The sequence below is a fragment of the Eptesicus fuscus genome, chromosome 11 (assembly GCF_027574615.1).
Source record: "Eptesicus fuscus isolate TK198812 chromosome 11, DD_ASM_mEF_20220401, whole genome shotgun sequence".
In the NCBI taxonomy this organism is placed as follows: domain Eukaryota; kingdom Metazoa; phylum Chordata; class Mammalia; order Chiroptera; family Vespertilionidae; genus Eptesicus; species Eptesicus fuscus.
The window spans coordinates 90,378,256-90,401,581 of record NC_072483.1 but is presented as its reverse complement, the minus strand read 5'-3'; the positions used below and the strand labels follow the sequence as shown (position 1 = coordinate 90,401,581).

At 49.9% G+C, this 23,326-nt stretch overlaps 1 protein-coding gene across 1 annotated transcript in view; it reads right to left on the bottom strand.

Annotated features, from left to right (window-relative positions):
• Positions 1-16,451: 16,451 nt before the first annotated feature.
• Positions 16,452-23,326, bottom strand: part of TMEFF2 (transmembrane protein with EGF like and two follistatin like domains 2) — a 236,887-nt gene continuing 230,012 nt past the window's right edge. The window contains exons 8-10 of the mRNA XM_054723459.1: positions 22,456-22,579; positions 20,344-20,502; positions 16,452-16,798 (exon numbers count right to left, since the gene is read on the bottom strand). Coding sequence (XP_054579434.1) covers positions 16,702-16,798; positions 20,344-20,502; positions 22,456-22,579 — 380 coding nt within the window. The 3' untranslated portion in view covers positions 16,452-16,701. The remainder of the gene's footprint in view (positions 16,799-20,343; positions 20,503-22,455; positions 22,580-23,326) is intronic.

Below are 23,326 nucleotides of genomic sequence, written 5' to 3'. Positions count from 1 at the left end.
TGCCCCTAACTGTCCCACCCCTGCCGGCCTGATTGCCCCTCACTGCCTCTGAGTGTCAGCCTGATCACCCCCAACTGCCCCTTCCCTGCCAGCCTGGTGGCTCCTAACTGCCCTCCCCCCCCCCCCCCCACCTGGCCATCCCTTACTCCCCCCCCCCCCGCAGGCCTGGTTGCCCTTAACTGCTCCCCCCTGCTGGCCTGGTCTCCCCCAAGTGCCCCCCCCGCGATGGCCTAGTCACCCCCTCACTGCTCCCCCTGCCAGCCTAATCACCCCCAACTGCCCGGTGCATGAAATTTGTGGTCCCCAGCCCAGCCTGCACCCTCTCCAATCCAGAACCTCTTGGGGGAAGTCTGACTGTCAGTTTAGGCCTGATCCCGGGGATCAGCCTAAACCGGCAGTTGGACATCCCTCTCACAATCCTGGACCGCTGGCTCCTAATCGCTCACCTGCATACCTGCCTGATCACCCCTCACTGCCTCTGAATGCCAGCCTGATCACCCCCAACTGCCCCCTCCCTGCCAGTCTAGTGTCTCCTAACTGCCCCCCCCCTGTGCTGGCCTGGTCACCCCTTAATGCACCCCCTGCTGGCCTGGTCACCCCTTACTGCCCCCCTCTGCCAGTCTGGTTGCCTCTAACTGCCCCCCACTGCTGGCTTGGTCTCCCCCAACTGCCCCCCCCCCCGCCGCCGGCCTAGTCACCCCTCACTGCCTCCCCTGCCAGCCTAATTGCCCCCAACTGCCCCCCCCCACCTGCTGGCCTGGTCACCCCCAACTGCCCTCCCTACTGGCCTGGTTGCCCTACGCAGCCTGTTTGTTCAGTGTTTGGTCATTCCTCACTAACCACCCTGCCAGCTTGGTTGTAGGCAGTCATCTTGAGAGGGCGTGATGGTCAATTTGCATATTACCTCTTTCTTATATAGGATGAACTGGGGCAAGTTCTAAACTGATTTAAGTCATAGTTTCCTCACCTATCAAAGGGTACCTACCTCATGATGCTGCTGAGAGGATGCTATGCATGTGTATCAGTCAGGGTCCCAGTAGGGAGCGGATGTCCCATCTAAGTCAGGTGACTGGGAAGGGTTTAATACTGGGAATGCTCATAGAGATGTGGGCAGGGTTAAGGCAAAGCACAAGGATGGTGAAACAGAACAGATAGGCCTGAAGGGAGGAGGGGAGGAATCAGTAGCTATAGGGGAGGGCTGCTGGCTAGGGTTTTCTCTACAGAGAGCCAGCCAACCTTCTGTGGAGGGCACAGAGGGGATAATACCCTGGCCTCATTCTCTCCCTCCCACCCATCTACTCCCAGTGACTTGTGCGTGTAAGTTGAACCCATTCAGAAGTCAGAGAACAAGGGAGCCTACAAGTGTAGACCAGAATGGTCACCTCCCAGGGCACAGGGAAAGGCACAAAACAGGGTGATGACACACGCAGAGGGCTCTGAGGGGCAAATAAAAATTACTCAGTCTAGCATGGAAGGTGCTCAACACCAGTTACGTCAAAGAGGTAAGTGCCCAGTTTATGTTAGCTATTGTTGTAATTATTATTGTCTCCTAATGGGACATATGAATGGAGATAACCCCCAGTTAGAGTGCGTGTGGGGAGGGTAGAGAGACTCCAAAGATACATCATGTTTCTACCCATGGAGACAAGGTCTGGCCATCCCACCATCAGGAAATGTAGGCAGAGTGGAGTTTACTGAATTGCTCGGCATCATTTACTTGGGTCACGGCAGGAAAAAAATCTCATTTATTACAATATTTCATCTACTGACCCATTCAGAGGAGTTTTCCTCCTCATTTCTAATCCTTTTGGAATGACAGAGAGCTTCCCACACGATGCCTCCTAACTCCTCCAGAGACGTGCCTTCAGCCCCACGATAGAGGGTCCATCTTGCTGGGCGTGGTGAGCTGCTCCAGCAAAGCTCTCCCACCCAGCTCCCCTCCCACCCAGCTCCCCTCCCACCCATCTTCCCTCCCACCCAGTTGCCCTCCCACCCAGCTGCCCTCCCACCCACCTGCCCTCCCACCCAGCTGCCCTCCCACCCAGCTGCCCTCTCATCCAGCTGCCCTCCCACCCAACTTCCCTCCCACCCAGCTGCCCTCCCATCCAGCTGCCCTCCCACCCATCTTCCCTCCCACCCACCTTCCCTCCCACCTAGCTGCCCTCCCACCCAGCTTTCCTCCCACCCAGCTGCCCTCCCACCCAGCTGCCCTCCCACCCATCTTCCCTCCCACCCAGCTGCCCTCCCATCCAGCTGCCCTCCCACCCATCTTCCCTCCCACCCAGCTTCCCTCCCACCCATCTTCCCTTCCACCCAGCTGCCCTCCCACCCAGCTGCCCTCCCACCCAGCTCCCCTCCCACCCAGCTGCCCTCCCTCCCAGCTTCCCTCCCACCCAGCTTTCCTCCCACCCAGCTGCCCTTCCACCCAGCTGCCCTCCCATCCAGCTGCCCTCCCAACCCAGCTCCCCTCCCACCCAGCTTCCCTCCCACCCAGCTGCCCTCCCATCCAGCTGCCCTCCCATCCAGCTGCCCTCCCACCCAGCTGCCCTCCCACCCAGCTGCCCGCCTCTCCGGGTCCCCCTCGCTGTGAAAGGGGCCCTCCCACGTAGGCCAGCGCAGAGTATTCTGGGTTTCCTGAGCAGCAGGGGCCACCGGCAGCAGATGGAGAAGCTGTGTCAGACCCAGAGGAGCTGCAGGAGAGGTGGGCAGCGAGGCAAGGCGCCCGGTGGGCAGTGTGGGAGACGGAGGCCCACCAGCAGGGAGAGCTCTGGTTGCAGAGTGGAGGGTTCCTGCAGAGCCGCAGACCGCACAGCCCCACGTTCCCCGCCTCCCCTGCTCCTCTCCCCCACTTTTCTTGGGTAGTCACGTGCCATCGTGGTTCCCAAGTCTGCGATTCCATCGAAGGCTGAGCTTCCACAGCTCTGTGCCGTGAAGGGAGAGACCAAGGCAGTGCAGATGGTATTCCAAACGTATTTGTTTCTGTGTCATCTGCTGGGAACATAAATATCAGTTCAGTGACTTCGCTGTTGTAAGTGATAAGCTGAAACATCATCCGTTGTTTTTTAGTGAAATGACAGCAACGGAATGAAAGTCGCCATCAGAAAGCCTGTCTCGGCATGTTTTCATGCTGTCAAAGAACACGGCTCTCATGTGGCATAAGGAGGGTTCTTACACAGAAACATTGCAGCTTTCCAGATCTAAGGAAGATCAAAAAATAAATGCTGAAATTTCATTTATAAAAAGAAACGGAGCCCTTATCCCGCCGGAGAATCATCACCGCGCTTTCTAGTGGCATTTCTAATGGCATATTAATTCAGAGTCATAATTTTGAGTAGGAGTGACTCCATCTACATAAACATCCAAGCATTCCAAATGCGCGACATTATCACAGCGGCTGGAAGTTAAGTGAACAGCGCTGCAATAGTTAAATCTGATGGCACCTTCTGAATCATTTGTAAATGATTTCTTATTTCTATAGAACTTTACTTGTTTTAATTTTTCTAAGCTCTGATCCACCTTTCCATTTTGAGAGCGTTCACTTTTGAAAGTTCCCTCCAAAAGCCATTTCTAGTGATTTGGGACCCGCTGCGCATTTGAATAGCGATAAGGCCCGATTGGTCAAACACACACACACACACACACACACACACACACACACACACACACACTCATACAATCTTCGTGCTGCCAGTAATTGTCTTGCTACACTGCTGAATTTTTACTGTGTTTTACAGCCACGATGGCTGACCTGAATGGCACTGCTTCCGTTCTGGATGGAGAGGAAAGACGCCTTTTCCATCTCAGTGATAACAGCTGAGCCACATTGTATAAAACGAAGACAGCCGGAACTCAGGGGAGAAGGTTCCTAGTCTCTCCCCCGCCCCCCGAAGACTGTGAAAGAACTACAAGGGCTGCGGTGAAGGGATTCCTTAGCGGGAGTTCTCTGCCTCTTCCCTTCTCCTTCCAGCATTCGTCAGGAGGGCCAGCAATCGCATCCTGCCATCGTAGCGCCTTCAGTGAGACACTGGGCAGCGGGCAGGCCCGGTTTCAGCAGGTGTGGGCCGTGGAGGGCTCCCAGCCTCAGAGGGAAACGTGGACGACCTTGCTTGTCTGATGCCTGCCTCTCTGGGGTCACTCACAGGGATGGGCCTCCCCCCCCCCCCCCCGAAATGTAAACCCGACCCAGCGCTGTAGGCAAGTGCTTCGCCGCGCCTCGTCACTTGGCACGCTTCTGGGATTGCCCCGTCCTCAGATTTCTGTTTCTTAGCCGATCTCACACCTTCAAAAGCCAGCAGGGCACGTGACTGGCACGGAAACACAGCCTAACACAGGCAGCTGGCACTGTGCCTGGGACTCGCCTGTGCTGCCACACGCCCTGCTGCCCAGAGCCAGTGCGGGGGTCCCTGGCCACGAGAGCTGTGGCCATCGCAGGGCCCAGATGAGAGACTGGTAAAATCTGTGCCAAACACCCCCTTCCCAAAGCTGGTGTGTGCGCTCTCAGATGAGGGTCCTCAGCGCCCCTCCCCAGCTCACCCCAAACCCCAAACTCAACACTGGTACCAAGAGTGGAAACGAGAAAAGCTGCAGCCACGCGTTTTTACAATCAGTCAGGAGCTTCTTATTCTGCGAGTTGGTGTTGCTGTTCAGCTGGAACACTGTGGCGATACACTGAGTGGCCAGATTATTATGATCTCTGAATGCAGTGTATATCCTATATAATAAAAGGCTAATATGCAAATTGCCCCTCGACCAGGAGTTCGACCAGCAGGCAAGCCGGCCAATGGCCCATGTCCCCTCCCCCTGGCCAGGCTGGCCGGACCCCACCCATGCACGAATTCATGCACCGGGCCTCTAATATATATATACAGACACACACACACTGAGTGGCCAGGTTATTATGTGTTCAGAGGTCATCACAATCCGGCCACTCAGTGTATTTGTTTGCACAGAGTCACTGTGCCTTCTTCATAGACGGCTCAGCTTCCTGGATGTCCTTGCGATGCGTTCTCAGAGCCAGTCTCGCCCGCAGATCAAAGGCGCCCAGCGCCCTGCCCTCAGAGCAGAGGTCCTCCCACCAGCCAGTCCCTTTACAGCTCCCTCGGGCTGCCCTGGCTCTGGGTTTGCGGCTCCTAATGTAGTGCCATCCCCGCAGCCTCTTCTTGGACCTGTTCATGGGGCCCAGGGCAGACCTGAATGGACCCAGTTCAGATGACAAACACGGCGCAGCTAACTCTCCCCGGGCCCCCGGTTACTCTTCCTGTCCCGAGGAAGGAAGGAGCCATCCAATTGAAATAATAAACGTGCGAACACACGACCGGATTGTGGGCAGTTAAGACCGGTTCAGTCTCCTGGAACGTCGCCTGGATTTTTCTCTCCAACACATTTGGGGTCTGAGAGGTTCAGGGCTGTACCCTCCACCTACTAATTGTCGTTATTAACCGCTAACGAGGCAGGTTCTTTTTATTTGAGATTTTAAAAGGAGCAGGGATTGCAGTAGAGATCCTGGGAATGGGTCATTTACAATGCGTCCCCCCCTCACTCCCCACTGCTCCCCAGGCAGAGCTCAGGGGGAGGCACGCTCTGTCCCGGAGAGGGCTCTCCCTGCCTCCGCTGCGGCAATTTCCTCAGAATCCTCTTTCCCTTAAGGCTGACCCGCCCGAAGCAGCTTCATTTCACAGTTTCTGCCCCCGCAGCTTCGGAGTCCGCTCTCGGGTAGCCACCCTTTCCCTCTGTCCCTGCATCCCCGCACGGAACGGGAAGGCAGAACCAGGACCCGCGTCCTGAGCGAATGGAACCAGACGCGGTGCCCTTGGTCCCTTAGCGTTTGAATTTTATCTTTGTACCAGCTCACCTCTGGGCCCTGCAGGGCCCCCGAACAAGTTTTCTGTCTTTGAGAAAAGGTCAGACATGGGCGATATTAATAAGACATAAAGCCAAGGTCGGTGTCCGCCCTGACTACTCAGAGCGTCTATGCGCGCCATCTGGGGGTTCCAGTAATGACTACGCCTTCCCGCAGGTTCCAAATGCGCTTTCTGATTTCTCATCCCGCTTCCTTAGGCAGTGCCGGGGCCACAAGGCCTTGTCCCCTTCCGCTGCCTGGCCCGAGGTGTTAAAGGGACACAGTGAGAGACAAGGGAGAGAGAACAGCTTCCACAAATGAGTCTGCACGCTCCAGCGCCTTTCAGAAGCAACAAGTCGTTCTTAATCTGACAATTTCTAATTAAATCGATTGAGGGACAAAATGCACCCCGGAAGTGTCTGACACACATGAGGCAACGAGCCAGGTGGGTGGCAACAGGCACTGAAGGCCCCTCAGCCTGTCTGGGAGTGGATGCCCTTGAAAGCTCTCAGAGCAGGAGTTCAAGCTCCCAGCCGGGGGAGGCTGCTGGGTTGTCCTGACTGTAACGTACAGCCCACCGGCTCCGTAATACCCTTTGCCCGCCAGGGTGCTGCCTGCAAGCTGGTGAGGCTCTGGAGGGTGGGAAGGAAGGGGGAAGGGAGAGAGGCTCCGAGACCCTTTTAGCAGCCTCTGCCCTGTCTGCTTAGACTGCTGGGGTCTCTTGCGAAGACCAGCAACTTCCAAGCCATGTCTTTTCCAAAATCTGCTGATTCATGCGTAACGGCTTGTTATGTTTCCGACTTACATAGCCAGTCATTCCAGGTAGGATGGCAGAAGCTCATAGATGACGGATTTCATTCATTCATTCATTCATTCATTCAATAAGTGCTAATTAAGAACCTACAGTGTTCTAGGAACTATTCTAAGCACCAGGGTCACGTGAACAAGACAGGCTTCTTCATCACATGAAGCTTAGCACTGGGGGAGAGGGGCCAGAGATGAAGAAGAGACGGGGAAACAAGTAAACATACATGATCCAGACAAAATCTGGTATGATAACCACCCAGAATTATCTTGTTCACTCTCTCCTGACACCTACACAGGCTGGGGCAACAGTAGGCTTCCCGTTGTGAGTATGCGAAACACAGAATTTATTCTTGTGTTATTATTTATTGCGTTACTTTTCCACAGGAACTTTAGGTAGAAAGGGTTATGTGGCTGGCCGAGTTCATTAAAACGGGGAGAGTGAGGCGGAGGGGAGAAAGGAGGAAAAGGTAAGACCGCCGTGGCAGTATTTTTATGATACGTTGAAACAGGTGTTCTCTGTGGCTCATATATTGTCTCTGAGGATCAATTCCACAGCAGAATTCCACAGTGATGGGAGCAACGGCAGCATTATTGGAACAAGTGTTTGGCTGGCCCGCAGGTCAGCTGAAAAGATACGTGGTTTCTGACACACGAGTCTAAAACCAAGAGTAACGAACCAGCATGATGCCATGGAGCAGAATGGGTTCTGATCAAATGTTGGCCACGACTCATCGTAGCTCTCCGACCTTGACCAAGTTATTTACAGCTTTACCAAGTTACTGTACAGTTAAGTCATCAATAATAACCCACACAAACAAATAAAACCCAAATCACCTTATAATAAGTGTCTCAGAGGCTCATGGTACGAAATGAGCAAAACAGTGTTCATAGAGTGCCCCAAAAGATGAGTTGAAAATCAATATGTATCTACTTTGTTTTCATCCTTAGCCGTAAGTTATCATTTCATGTACGTCATGCATATCACAATCAATCAACAAACCATAATATCAATTCTTAAAATCCTCAGACGTAACCAGAAAGAAAAAGTCAGTCCTTTAAGGGCATTTTTATTCTACTTCCTTCAGGTGAAAAAAAAAAAAAGGGGGGGGAGTTAGTCTTAAATATAAGGAGCTTCGATTTTGTATGTCAGGGTCAAATCTGGCATAGCGTTCCTTTGAGTGTGGTCACTGTTCAGATTCTAGCTTTTGAGGCTTTTGGACACCGAAACAACCGCTTAATTAAGGATCAAAGGAAGGAAAAGTCAAGGTTGATTCCTAGCACCGGGCACAATGGGAAGCTGCTGATGCCAGGGAGGCGGAACGCAGGAGAACAGAAAGACCTGGATTTCAAAGAAGGGAAAAAATCAATGACTTCATCTCTCTAAAGCCTCAGATCCTGACAGAAACGTTTCAGCGATGAAAAGAAAGCAGCAAAATGCAGATGGCTGGGCCAGTCCCCCCAAACCCTCAGGGACTGAGTATCAGCTCCGGACTTTCCAAAGGGAAATCTCCCCCACGGAGGACCTCGTGGGCGCAAAGACGTAGAAGTCTCTCCTCTCTGTCTTGCTCCTGAATAACCAGGCAGGGGTGAGCAAGGATAATAGTTTTGTACAGTATATCATGTGCTTCCAAATATGAAATGCCGTTTTTGCTTAAGGACCTTTTCACAGAAGTTGGTGGTATGATATAGGTATTTAGTCATTAGGCATCGTGTTTCTAGGTGTTGCTTAAGACATTAACTCAGGTTAGGAATGTATGTTCCTATTTTTATGTTTTTCTTCTTTTTTATTTTTATTGATTTCAGAGAGAAAGGGAGAGGGAGAGAGACATGGAAACATCAATGATGAGAGAGGATCATTGATCGGCTGCCTCCTGCACTCCCCACACTGGGGATGGAGCCCACAACCCGGGCATGCGCCCTGACCAAGAATTGAACCCTGACCTCCTGGTTCATAGGCCAAAATTAACCACTAAGCCACGCTGGCCGGGCTTTTATATTTTTCTGAAAATAAATGTAATTTGCCTAACTTCAATTTACAAGTTGAAATTCTTTACAAACTAGACTTCCATGCAATCTGGTGCGGGTTTGAGATCTTGCTCCTCATGAGTTTTCCGAGGCACTCACAGGCTGTCTGGTCTCTCTCTCCCTCAAAGCCCTTCTTTGTGGCATCTGGCTCTTGGTGCGCTCGGTGGACAGGGGGTTGACTGTGCCGCACCAGCACGGCCAAGGGTGACCCTGAGAGGGGGCGGCTGAAAGGCTTAGAAAAGACAGACAAGAGAGTGAAAGCTGGGTCTTGGTGGGACGCTGCTCCCGGATGGAGAGACAGCGCCAGCGCCCACAAGCCGAGTCTTTATTTTACAGCAGATGCCACGAGGCAAAGTAAGGGCGTGGGTTTCAATCCTACTCAACTACATGCACCTGAACTCTATCAAGCCCACATCACTCAGGCACGTGGGCCGTGTTCAGACCACAGGTTCAAGCTCACAACTACAGCTGTTGGCTATCACTGTGCTGGGCGGGCCCTGCCCTCCACGCTGGGACTTGCATGTGGCCAGGAGAGGACTGTGCCCTCTCAGCAGTCCGAGGCTTGGCCCTGTCCAAACGCTGTGGCCGCTCTCCACAGTTGACAATGTGGCAGAAGGAAGTGTCCATCCGTGGTGGTGGCCAGCGCGTGGGCACTCAGCCCCTCGGGGATGCTGTGCAGCTTCTCGGGGTGTTTGCGGGCCCCACTGAGCTTCGGAGGATGGACCGTCCCCCTGCTGCGGCCCATCCCTTCCTTCCTGCGCAGGCTCAGCTCAGGGACTCGCCCTTGTCGCGGGGTTTCTGGCAGCGGGTCTGGCAGGAGCCAGGGAAGAACATGGCACGTTGGGCGTGGGCTGCGGGGAGCTCCCACTTTCAGCTCCCGTTCCTGTGCATCGATCCGCTGTCCCGCCAGGGGAGCGCCGTGCTCCTGTTTGTGGCGAAAGGGATGCGGGAAAGACAAAGACACAGGTGGGAGATGAGAGGGGAGGCGGCCTGTCCTCACTTGTGGCCAGAGCAGCTTGGGATCCGGATCGCCCTTTGAAGAGCTGCTTCTGGAAGACGAGAGGGAGGGAGAGAGAGAGGAGAGAGAGAGAGAGAGAGAGAGAGAGAGAGAGAGAGAGAGAGAGAGAGAGAGAGAGAGAGAGAGAGAGAGAGAGACTCATTCTCTTGCCCTTTGCAGATTTTTTTAACCCAGAGAGTTAAACTCTGCGAGGGATGCAGAAGTTCTGAACCCAAGATCCTTGCTACAAAACACTCGCTTGATGCGCCCACGTTTCAGAAAAAGCGGATCCTTGGCTCCGACTGGAGGAAGACTGAGACGCGGCGCCCAGGCGCTCCTGACGGAGGGCGGAAAGCCTGCGACTGGCCAGGCCCGGTTCAGAGAGGCTGTGCGTCCCCACCGGCTGGGCACCAAGGAACAGCCCTTCCTTCTCAACCCTGCGCGGCCGCAGTGAAGCAGGAGCGTCAATTTCCTGTAAATCATGCATCCCTGTCCCTGGACACGAACATGCATGTGCATCTTACTTAGGCGGGAATCTGATGCTACTCTGGGGACGCCGGTGCGTGAGCCCCAGCCTCTGGGGCACATCCTGGCTGTCCCCCAGGCCTGGGCGCTGGGCTCGACGACAAGGCCCGCGTGGCTCTGCTGGCCTGGGAGGAACTCAGCCACAGACTTGGAAAGGCTGAGGGGGGTGGGGGAGGACACAGGACTTCCATTCCCATTTCTGTATTTTTTATTTTTAATGATTTCAGAGGAAAAGGGAGAGGGTGAGAGAGATAGAAACATCACTGAGAGAGAATCATTGATCGGCTGGCTAACTCCTGCTCGCCCCCTACTGGGGATGGAGCCCACAACCCGGGCCTGTGCCCTGACCGGGAATCGAACCATGAACTCCTGGTTCATAGGTCGACCCTCAACCACTGAGCCACGCCGCTGGGCCCATTTCTTTCTTCACCTCCACTCGCAGAGCAGCTGTTTCTCCTGCTACACGTCCTTTCAAACTAAACCGCACTTTCCGAAGGCTGACTCCGCCGGGCAGTCCTGACCCACCCTCCCGGGTCCGCAGAGGCTCTGTGTTCTGCAGGCAGGGCTGGCGCTTCCTGTGGTGGCGTGTCCCTCCTGCCGCTGCCCAGGGCTGCCTGAGGACACGGACTGTTTTCCAGGTATGGCCGGATCAGATGCTCCCAGCAGCTGTCTGTGATCGCCCCGCCTCCACCACACGGTGGGGGGTGGGGGGGCAGCTGTGGTAGGAGGAGCTGGCCGTTGCCCTCCTGCGGGGTGACCTGCAGCTCCAGTCTCCTCTGCACACCTCGAGGTCAGGAATTGGGGGGGAGAAAATATGGCCGTGCCCACCCTTTTTATTTTAAACACATTTCTGGAGCTGTGACCCGGCCTCACTGTGCCCAGCTCGCCAAGCCGGCTCCTCACCTACCAGCCCTGGCCCCGCAGCGGCTGGTCACCGAGACCCCAGGGCAGGGCCTGCGCAGGGTGCCGCCGCTCTGCTCTCTGCCTTCTCGCTGCCCGTCCATAGCCCTGCAGCCCTGCTTAAGTGCTTCTTCTTGAAGAGCCATTTGAATGAACCATTTCTTTAATTCCTCTTCCCGTAATCGCCCCTCCCCCATCCCAATCCAAATGTGTGCTACCTTCCTCCGTCCCCCTGTCCCAGAACCTTTGGTCTCTCACTCTTCCTTGCTCCCTTTCTTCCCTCCCCACCCCCACACTGTCATTCTCACTGAGGGTCTTACCTGAAATGCCATTGATCCAGGGGTTACAAATGCGAACAGATGAAGTCACTTCTAGCCACGAATTTTGGTTTTCAAGAAAGTAGTAAGGAGGTGTGTTCCCTCGTGGCCATCGTGTTTCTCTTCTCCTTGTTCTTGTAAGAGATGCTCATGTAAAGTTACCAGTTGGTGCAATGAGAAGGTCTTGTTACCGATTTCCGGATGAGGAATTATGTGACTGAGTGACAGTCACAGTTGGTGCAGGTGCTGCACGGCTTTGGAAATGGGAAGGGCCATTGAAGATAGACACGAGTAGAGAGCCCAATAGGACGTTGCCATAATCTCTGTCATAGTTCGATAGTCTCCGCTGACTTCTCCTCAAGCATCCATGAAAGTGAAGAATCAGGCCCACAAAGCTCTGCGCTAGTGACCCACTCATCCTGTGCCCAGAAGCGCCAGGAGGGCACGTGTTTATCAGGATGGACCGCCGTTAAGGTGGAAGAAGAACGCTTCCTCTTGTTCACCTACCATGTCAGCGGCCCATTTGGAAAAAACAGGGAAGCTGTATTGTTCCTGAACTCCATGTCGCCTTTTTTCCAGAAGCTGCTCTCTTGCCTCTGAAGGGATGACCCGCCCCTTTGAATCAGCACTGTTAGTGGTTCCTTCTACCTCTGACCTATGCTTCCATTCTGCTTCATGTAACGGATGACAGGTGGCTTCTTCTTTACTTTTACACTATGTATATATATAATATCCCTAAAATTAACGTCCATATATTAAGAGCTTATCATGTGCATGCCATGTTCTAAGCCCAACATGGATTGCCTTATTTCTCCTCACAGCCAGATGGGTGTGGCGGGCACTTTTCTCTCCATTTCAAATGCTCGGCGTGAAGCACTGGGCAGTCTGCCCAGGTTAAACAGCTAGTGAAGTGGAGCCTAGACTGGGGCCCATTTCTGCTTTGCTTCAGAGGCCAAGCTTTCTCCCTCCCTCCCTCCCTCCCTCCCTCCCTCCCTTCTTTCCTTCTTTCTTTTTTCTTTTTCATTTTAAAATATGTTTTTATTGATTTCAGAGAGAGGAAGGGAGAGAGAGAGAGATAGAAACATCAATGATGAGAGAGAATCATTGATTGGCTGCCTCCTGCACGCCCCACACTGGGGATCGAGCCCACAGTCCAGGCATGTGCCCTGACCAGGAATCGAAATGGTGACCTCCTGGTTCACAAGTCAACGCTCAACCACTGAGCCATGCCAGCCCAGCAAAGCTTTAGATACTACACTCTCCTCGGAGGGACCCAATTTCTGGTAAACACCCCTGAATCACCACATTCCATTTTTAATTCTTTGAACGGAATGTATACATTTCTAGTTCTGTGGTTATTGTTTAATTCTCCCTCCATTCCTCCTGCTTAGAGTGTACATCTAAGAGCAGAGTCCTGTTACTTCGCTGCTGCATGACAGCACCTGGAACAATGTCTGCCATGGGGTAGGCACCCAAACAAGGTTTGTTAACTCTTACCCAAGGATAGTTTCCCACTGATTTTCAGAGAGAGTGGAAGGGAGTGGGAGAGACACAGAGAGAGAAGCATTGATGTGAGAGAGACCCATCAATTGGTTGCCTCCCTCATGTACCCTGACCAGGGCCAGGGATGGAGCCTACAACTGAGGTTCGTGCCCTTGACCGGAATTGAACCCAGTACCCTTCAGTCCCCAGGCCGATGCTCTATCCACATAGCCAAATCGACTAGGGCCCACCAAACGTTTGTTGAATAAATGAAAACAGCTGACAAGGCCCTAATTTCTGCCTGCTTGTTGCTCCCAGGCTAAGGGAGAGACAGACGTGTGTCTGGGAAATTAAGGGAGAACCGGGGAAGCGCCATAACCGAATTGGGAAGATGCCCAGGGAGTCAGGAGGCCTCACACATGAGCTGTTCTCTGCTGTGGGGATGGTGGAGAGAAGAAGGGCGTGGAGAGAGCATGGGGAGCGGATAAACCTCCGAAGCAAGGAGAGTTTGTGTGGAGAATGAAGTCATGCCAAAACCGGTTTGGCTCAGTGGATAGAGCGTTGGTCTGCGGACTGAAAGGTCCCAGGTTCGATTCCGGTCAAGGGCATGTACATTGGTTGCGGGCACATCCCTGGTAGGGGGTGTGGGAGGCAGCTGGTCGATGTTTCTCTCTCATCGATGTTTCTAACTCTCTATCCCTCTCCCTTCCTCTCTGTAAAAAGTCAATAAAATATATTAAAAAAAAAAAAAGTCAGCCCGTGGATCTCACCGTGAAGCAGCACATCTGCCCGGCCTGGAGCTGTCTCCTGGGGGCCCCCTCCCCCCGACACACACATTCCAGACTGGCCATTCTCGGGGCCCCCCATGGGCTATGTGATCTTTGATACAAGAGACCCAGATGATTTGACGGTGAACTTTTCAGGCAGGGACTCTGGCTTACTTATCTTTGTCTTCTCATAGATTAGCACGGTGCTGGTCATAGGTGACCCTCAGTATATCATGTATAATACATGTAGAATGAATCAATGGGTGAATCAATGAGTGAATGACATGGCTTAATAGCAGTTCACTTAGAGTTTTGACTTTAAGTTAGGATAAGTAGCAAAAATAGCGAATGTGGTCTTAGATAGCAACAGTAAAAGGATGGTGACTGGGTGTGAGCATCTAGAATCCTGGAATTACAGAGATGGAAGTGATGAGCGAACGGAGACCTGAGATGTGGAATGACTTGCTTATGGTTCCATAGCAAAGCTGTGGTCCCAGCAGGCCTTGAATGTAGAGATCATGGCTCTCAGTGAAATTGTCTTCTGCAAGTTTAACTACATTCTGTGCTGGTCAGACCACACACCTGTGGCAATCCGTGCAGTTCTGAGGAGAGTTTGTCCGAGGAAGGCTTTTGCAGGTGCTAGGGGGATGTGGGAATCACACACGCGGAGATCAGATGAGGACATTAAGGACATTTCATCTGAAGAAGAAAATACTTGCAAACGGGCTGTGGGGAGTCGGGGGGGGGGGGAATGGAAAACGTGATATCTGAGATGATACTTTAAATACATATTTCATATTCCTTTGTTCCAGAGAGAAAAAAGAGGAGCCATGGGTAGAAACTATAGAGAAATAAATTTCAACTCAATATGAGGATAATTGCTCTCAAAATTAGAATTGCCCAAGAATACCCAACAAAGAGTGCATGTCAGTGAAACTGGAGTTTCTTTTAAGGCCGATAAGCCCTGTGATGTTGCATTTCTGCCCTGCCTTTAGGAGAAGGGTTTGTTTGCTACAACTCCTGTCATCCAAAGGAGACCAGGGTTGGTTACATTTCTGCACCTGTTTCCAAACCAAAATTCCCCGCAGACGTTTAAATGGAGTGTGTTTTGTACAAGAGGCACAGGACTGGCTTATGGGAACAGCTGAATGATGGCTATGCCAAGAGATTCACACTTTTCTAAGTGAAGACTAACCTAGTTAAACAGGTTTTCACAGAGTCCCAACTCCTATGGAGGTTGTCACCTCTTAATGTTTTAGCAAATATCTTAAATATCACTTAAGGAACCTTATTTTTCACTGAATATTTTATATTCAGAATGTGTTGCTTTGATCCTTGTCTTATTTTTTCTTCCTTTCTTTTTTTTAGACACGGGAGTGTCTCTCCTTTTAGTCCATGCAGAGGTCATTTGAAGGAGACAAAGAAAGCTTTGTTGTAGCTACAGAAAGCTATAAAGAACTACATAATAAAACGGCAATTATTTGATTTGTTATTTTCATGTTTCTTTGATACATTTTTAGTTAATTTCTTCCAAAACAAATTAGTCCTAGATATTTGTATGCTCCAAAATCCACCAACTTCCCACTAAGCTCTTTCTGATGCTATGGGATTCATTTTTTTTCTTTATTTCATCATATAAATATGCTTAAAACATATTTCTCTATTTTATAAAATACTAGAGGCCTGGTGTATGAAATTCGTGCACTTTGTGGGGGGAGGGCGTCCCTCAGCCCAGCCTGTGTCTTCTCACAGTCCTGGAACCTTGGGGGTTGTCCGACTGACAGCTTAGGCCTACTGGTGAGTGGGCCTAAGCCGTCAGTCGGACATCCTTAGTGCTGCCTTGGAGGCAGGAGAGGCTCCCGCCACCGCTGCTGTGCTTGCCAGCCGTGAGCCCAGCTTCTGGCTGAGTGGCGCTCCCCATGTGGGAGCGCACTGACCACCAGGGGGCAGCTCCTGCATTGAGCATCTGCCCCCTGGTGGTCAGTGCGCATCATAGTGACTGGTCGTTCCACCATTCAGTAGATTTGCATATTAGCCTTTTATTATATAAGATTTTCATCACCTTAGTTCCATTTCATTTCAAATAATAGTGATACATTAATCATAAAACTATTCATGAGGTATTTGGTTGTGATTCCAACTTCTTTTTAAAGAACTATATACTACAAATATAGCAAGGGGCTTCAAAGAGTTCATGATTTTGGTGTTTCACATTTAATGGTGTTATTAAAATTTTCCCATAGTTGCTAATTCCACCCCGTAAATGGAATAGATTATGTGCTCTGTGTATTCCTAACATGTAACTTGTTCAGGACCCTCGGATACGTGCACTTAACTGGGAGATTCTGAGATGCTTCGCAAATAAAAACCAATAAATGCTTCCCCTCTCTGTTATGAGTGATAAAACACTTTCCCTTCCCTTCTTCTTTGATTGAATTTATATGCCAGAGATTTTTCTGCTCTGGGGATGAAAATGGAGGACCAGGGAAGAAAGTTGATAAAATAGAGATGATTCAAAGATCTGAAATATTTTATCCTCACTCAATATAAAGTAAATTATTTTTTCTCTTTTCCAATAACCACTATTTCCCTTGATCTTGGAATCACTCAAAACTTAGCCACTGAGTCCTGTCTAAACGAATGCTCTGCCTCAAGATGTGGAGAGAGATGAAATCCTGGGCCTGCACAGATCGCACTGGCTCGATCGTATTTACAGTTATGAGGTACCGCAAATTTAAGAATGCCATTTTTTCTCATCACTGAGCATTTATTATATATAACAAATACATGGGAAAGAAAAAACTATATTGTGTGATATAAATAGTTTATTTACATTACAGAAAAACATCAAGACAATGTATACTATTTCAAATATATCCATACATAATCAAATATAGCTGTAGGACGTGTTTTCATTGGTGTAGATTACCACAAATGCAAGGCAACATGTGTAGATCTCTTGTCTTACTCTTTTGTCTAGAATACTGTATGTGTAGTCCAAGCTCTCGGCAGTCCGGCCACGCACTGTGCGACATGCTCCCTTCAGATCAACCGTGTGGACGCCCTCGTCGTGTTGTCCGAACTGTAGTGCCCTGTGTTTTGCTTCTGCCTGTGAATTCTGTTGCTTCTGGGGCATTTCCTAGAAGGTCGGAAAGTTTACAAACTTAGTCCAGTGCTATCACCTACAGTTTGGTCCTACAATCTCAGAGGGAAGTTATGGAGTAAGCAAGTTATTAAGATAGTTCAGAGGAAAGAATGTACTAGTAGTACCGCCAAGTTGCAGTCATCTTTGAGGTTCTGTTGAGGAGCACTGAAGAACAGAAGTGGGAGTTGAAGAGAAATACATTTACTAGGTCTTCAACTGCTGACTCACCCAAGCACAAAGAATGACTCAGCACATGCAATCAAATAAATCCTGAGCCTCTCTAATCTCACTTGAGAGGTCTTTGACAATTTTATACTTTAAATGTCCTAAGGATGAATGTTATTGACATTTCAACGCTGCAAGTTTAAATCCCATCAAACCAGAGAATGAGCCAAGTTTTAATATCTGACATATAATGGAAAGAGACATTATATTGGTTCAGCCTAATAAAATTTTTCACGTTAATACTGTACGCTAAGGACATAAATTGGTACCAATTATGTAGCCTCTATGAAAAGCTAATATTCAGTCAAATTATCTGAAAAGCTCTGACCTAGTACCTCTTGTCTTGTAATACAATAATGCTTTGATGATGCAAATGAGAACAACAACGTAAAGTTCATAAAAATCCTATCATAATAAGCTGTGGGTACCAGAGCGCATATATATGATTCTTTTGGGGAGGGGGATGGTAGAGCTACCAAAATGAACATGGAGCTGGGAGTCACATTTAAGCAAGCGGGAGCCAGAGATTAAAAGGTTGAAAATCCATCTTCTCAACAGAGCAACTCTTTCATGTCTCTAGATGTTTACATTTTTTAATAAAACATTGAATTTAGGAGGAGGGCAGGTGCTTAACTAAAATAGTAAAAACAAGGGGAAGAAATCAGAAAAAAATAAAGAATGTGGGATGAGGAGAAAAGGAAGAAAAGTAGAAAACAGGAGAATGCAGGTGATGAAGAGATTATTTAAAAAATTGAAAAGAAGGAAGGGATCTCTGCTTGGTGCAATATTTTAAATCTTTTAGCAACTGGATATTTTGGAGTAGATCTTGACACACACACGTGTCCAGGTTACCAAGAAGGGAGGGTTTGGTGTGTGTGCTTGGGGGGGGTGGGGGGGTGGGAGTGGCCTAGTTGGAAAGCCTGGAGTTTGAGCAGAATATTTTCACGTGATTGAAATAATCCTCTCTGGGAACAGTGTAGTTTGCTGACTAGTTCGACTCCTGGAAAGACTTTGGAAGACTTGGCTATCATAAGACAGGTTATACAAGGCATTACAATAATGCTAACTGAGTTCATCTGCTATTTCTCTTCCTCAAAAGTAAACAGAAGGTAAGTTTTGTTTGTTTTAACACGGATCATGATAATGACCTCGTGCCTTGAAGAAGTGGCTTGCTCTAATTTGGAGCTCAGTTGAGGTTGCCGTGACCATCGGAATATGGGACACTGTGACCAGCCAGGGGGCGGTATGAGCAGGGGGTAAGTGCACAGCTCTGACACAAGGCAGCCCTCCATTTCCACCCTATTGTTCAGCTGTGTATACTCAGCAAATTGCTAACTTCTCATACCTCAGAGTCCCTATCTTGAAAGTAGGGATAATTACGCCTTCTTCATAATGCTATTCAATGTATGCCTCTCTCTTTCTCTTTTTGTACGTGTGTATATACACACATAATATATATGCACACAATTCCTGGTGCGGTAAGGGCCCTATGCATTCCAGTTGTGTTTATTGTGCATGGGAATGGAAATGTGATTAAAAACAGACTCAAAAACATCTGCTAAAGTATTTAACATTCTCATTTTTGTGAGTACAGGAAGTAACAAATTCAATTGTTATCAGATTAGATCTACTAAATATAAATGTTGTTTTTCATATCCTGACATCGCTTAGCTATTAGGAAGCTCAAGACCCTCAGAGTAATATGGTGTAGTCTGCTGTGTTTTAGATTCTTTTCTATCTTCTCTTTTCTACTCAGTGTTTTTGGTTTCTTCAGTCATCTTTCTGTTCCCCAGGATCTATTTTCATATAATCCACTGACTCACTTGGCATCTACACGTGCGAGTCAGTTGATGAACTCGGCTTGGCTCAGAGTGGCACGGAGCTCCAGTCGATGATCTTCCTTAAGCCTTTAGGCCGGGCAAGGATTTATAAACCGTATTTTGTCTTTTTCAAGAGAAAATGCCACACTTATCCTCAAGAAGATAGTGCAATATAGAGACTGAGATGTGTTATGGTCTTTATTTTCTAAAGATATGATACTGTCTTTCATTTTCTTCCCTTTTGAAAAGAATTTCTGGGGAAACATTCTGATTTACAGTAGAGCTGTGCAAACACATGACAGTCTAAATGCCTTGTGAATTTGGGAAAAACCTTGAAAATGTCCTGAGAACTATTTTCTCCAGGAGAGGAAACAGGGCTGAAAGTAATGTCTTCAATCATGTTTCTGTTGGATGGGACATAAACAATGTGCATTTGGGTTAGCAGCTAATTCCTGGTTACCGTGGATTTCTATGCTAGTCAACTCAAGCAAGTACCAGGCCTCGGTCCTTTGCTCCAAGCCCTGTCAGGCATCACTAATTAATCATGGATTTCTTTCCCGTTCAAACTGGATGAAGTCTCTGCATCTCTCACAATCTTGCTCTCTGGGAAACAATAACCCTTTGATTGCTCCGGGGGTTTTGATATTTGCTGCACGTTTCCAGATATCAAAAGTTTTCATGTATTAGAACATGACTTTTCTCATTTGGACTGTTTTCTTTGAGTTTTGTGATCAAAGGCTATATTGTTAACTTAAGATAAAAATGTACTTGCTGTTTATATCCAATGTGTGAAAAATGATTATATCTAAGAATTACACTAGGAAATATAAGTGCCATAAAGGAGAGATATAATTTCATACTTTTCTAAGCCTTGCTTAAAATCTCTTCTGACCTCATTCATCATATTGACCTGGATAAGTAAGGAAACAGTGGTCATTTAAACAGTCTATTAATAGTGTCAATGAAGACTGACTTTTTTCTAGTTGAAAGAGAGTATATATATTTTTTATTTTTTTAAATCCTCACCCGAGGATAGTTTTCCATTGATTTTTAGAGAGAGTAGGAGAGGGGGAAAGACAGAGAGAAATATTGATGTGGGAGAAACACATGGATTGGTTGCCTCCTGCACGAGCCCTGGGCCAGGGAAGAGCCTGCAACCAAGGTACGTGCCCTTGACCGTAATCGAACCCGGGACCCTTTGGTCAGCAGGCCAATGTGCTATCCACTGAGCCAAACCGGCCAGGGCTGAAGAGTATATTTACACAAAGATTGGCATGACACATTAGAGAGGAGAAAGACCTTTGCTTAGAAAATAAATAATCCTCATCAAAAGGCAAAAATAAGAGAAATAGTTGGTGCTACTCCAGCATGAAAACCAATGCCCCTCCATGTGGCTATTCAGCGGCTGCTGGGAGAAGACATGGCCGCAGCGTCCACGAGGGGACCGGCCCTCACCCGCTCGGACCGCGGCCTCCCGCCCCGCGCAGCACTGACCTCGTGATGCACAGCACCACCACGCAGATGACGGCGATCTGCACCGTCCCGATCACGGCCGCGATGAGGACGTACTGGAAGCGCACGGGCCCGGGCACCACGTACAGCACGCTGTAGTCCTTCTTGTCACAGTGCTGCCCCGTGTAGCCGGCGTCGCACCTGGAAGACAGGACAGCCGGTCACCGAGGCCGCCGGACTGCGCTCCGCTGGCCTGTCCGCATTGATCGTCATCACCAGAGCGGGGCGTCCCGTCCCCTTCTCTAAGAACAGGCTACTGAGCAGACAGCAGGCCTCCCCACTTACTTGCAGAAAAACCTCTCCGTGTTTTTGATTTCAAAGACAACGTGGTTTCCTTTTACGCGCACAATAAGAGAGTTTGAGAATTCTCCCTCTGATGTTTTTTTCAGGTGAGCCTTATGTTTTCCGTACGTGTTCTTTCGGCACCCTGTCAGCACGGTGCCCTGAGACGGGTTTCTTTCTGCTGACACGGGTGACGAAGGGGGCTGTTGGACTTACACTGTGGGCGAGCGCTCTCTATGCCTCCCCTGGCACACGTGCTGGGCATGTTCGGGCCAGGGGCACATGCGAGCAGTCTCGTTAGCTGCTGCTTGGACAGGGGCCTCTGACGCCAGGGAGGAGCTCCCAGGATGCGGATGCGGATGCTGATGCTGCGGGGCCGGGGTCTGCCCAGCGAGCGGCCCGTCCCGAGCCTGAGGCTGCCCCCCCCCCCCCCCCTCGCCCCCGCCGGACGCTCAGGCAGAACCTGCGCCAGAAGCGGCCTCCGACAGCGAGGCCAGGAAGCAGCTCCCGGACAACACCCCCCTGGGATCGGCCTGTCCTGGACTTTGTACAGCCATTCACTCCTTCACTTGGATCTTCTCCCAACTGCAGCCGGGGCCTTTCCTGTCCGCCTGGAAGTGTTTTCTCACGGCCACCGGGCTGAGGGGGAGGCCAGGGGCAGCCTCTGGTGAGGCTCACTCTGCCTGGCTTAGCGGGGGGGGGGGGGGGGGGGGGGGGGGGGGAGTAAGGGGGGAGGGGGGGCGGGGGGGGGAGGGCAGGTGCTACTGACTCAGGGAAGGGAAACGGGAGAGGAAGACAGTTGTTGAGAAGAGTGGGGAGGGGCGGAGAGCAGAGAGGAAGACAGAGGGAGAGAAACTCCTTTCTTTTTAAAAAATATATATTCTTATTGATTTCAGAGAGAGGGAGAGGGAGAGAGATAGAAATATCAGGATGAGAGTCATTGATCAGCTGCCTCCTGCACGCCCCACACTGGGGATCGAGCCTGTAGCTCCGGCCTGTGCCCTGATCTGGAATGGAACCGTGACCTCCTGGTTCATAGGTCGACTCAACCACTGAGCTACACTGGCCGGCCAGAAACTCCTTTCATTGTATATCAATACACAACCTATTTCATCATATGTCACGTGTGTATTCCTTTAATAAACCTGCACTGGCGTTTTTACTCTGGCTTTTACCATCTCGGGAAGAAACATGTCCGCTCTGTGAACACTGAGCAGACGTGTACTGTTATTAACTAAATCCAGACAAGTGGTTTCTCTGTGTCTCACCTGAGTTTGGATCTGCGGAGGGATCGCTATCGCCTCACTACACAAGGCTGGTGGATAGCGGGTCCCCAGCAAAGAACGTGTGCCGGCAGACCAAGGGCCATGACCTCTCTTCTGAGGCCTGAGGGACCAGGGAGAGATGGCCTCCTAGAGGCAACTAGGTCGTCCCGGGGGCAGGAAGGCTCCCCGCCCGCTTGTTTGAGACTGTTTATAATGAAGCACCTACTATGTGCTGTCCTATGTCCCCGGGAAGAGGGAGAATAAAACAGAGGAGCCTGAGTCTTTAAGGAGCTTGTGACACCCAGAGTGCAATGTAACCTTCTACTAGAAGAGCATGTATGTAATGACGTGTTACACAGCACTTGGGTGTGCAAGGCACACACATTTCACAGGTCCCTGGTGGGGCCTGTGTGGGTGGGAGAGGCGGAGGCCAGTCTGGCTGCTGATCACCCATTCGGGCCGCACGGCGTCCCGTGCCCTGCCCAGGCCCAGCATTTGGGGTCCCCGTGCTCGCCCCACACCTTTCCCAGGTGAAGGTGAGCGTTACCTGCAGGACGGCTCCTGCGTGTTGACGGCGTGCTCGCACTTGCCGTGCATGCAGAAGCCGTTGTAATGTTCCGGGCAGGGGACGTGGTGTTCTCTGGCGCTTTCTTCCAGTTTGTTAGCATTCTCTGTGGACACAGATAAAAGCAAACGCCCTGTCAATACGTTTCTGAGCCCGGTAAGATCAGCCAGGACATTAGGAAGCGAAGTTACAGCAGGTAAAAAGATTGAAAAGGGCAGGAACTGAAAGGCCACACTTCAGGAGAAAGGGAGCATTGAAAGACGGACGTCCCTACAATTGTGTTGAGAGAGGGAGCTGGAAAATCACCCCGTGCTTTTCATGCTTTTATGCAGTCTCCTACATCTTCCACAGCCAGTAATGTGTCCATGCGTTGGCCGACAGCCTTAATGTTTTTGTGTAGAGACTGTACATTTATCATAAAATAATCCAAGAAAAAACAGCCTATTTTTTGAATATCAAAGCCTAGCACAATGTCCCTCATAGAAAATTGCTGCAGTACGTTGATACTTTCTCAATGTGGGAGCTTAAAAGTTAAAATATGGCTGCATTCAGTTGTTAAGCAGATGTTTTCCAAAACTGAATGCAAATTTCAACAAATGTATTCTTTCAGGCTTTTTTCATCGACTGTGAACATGAATTTTACTAGCACCCATACATTTTCTTATTGCCAAAGTAAAGCTATTGAAAGAGCAAGCGTTATTTCATAATCGCTTCTGTAGACGCTAACACAGAACATACCCAATGCTGTAAATGTGTGTAATGCATAACATTTGGCCCATGTTAACAATGTTACGTGAAATTTAAACTTGTGATAAAGAAAAATAATCTTGTGTTTTAAATAAACCCTTTCCTT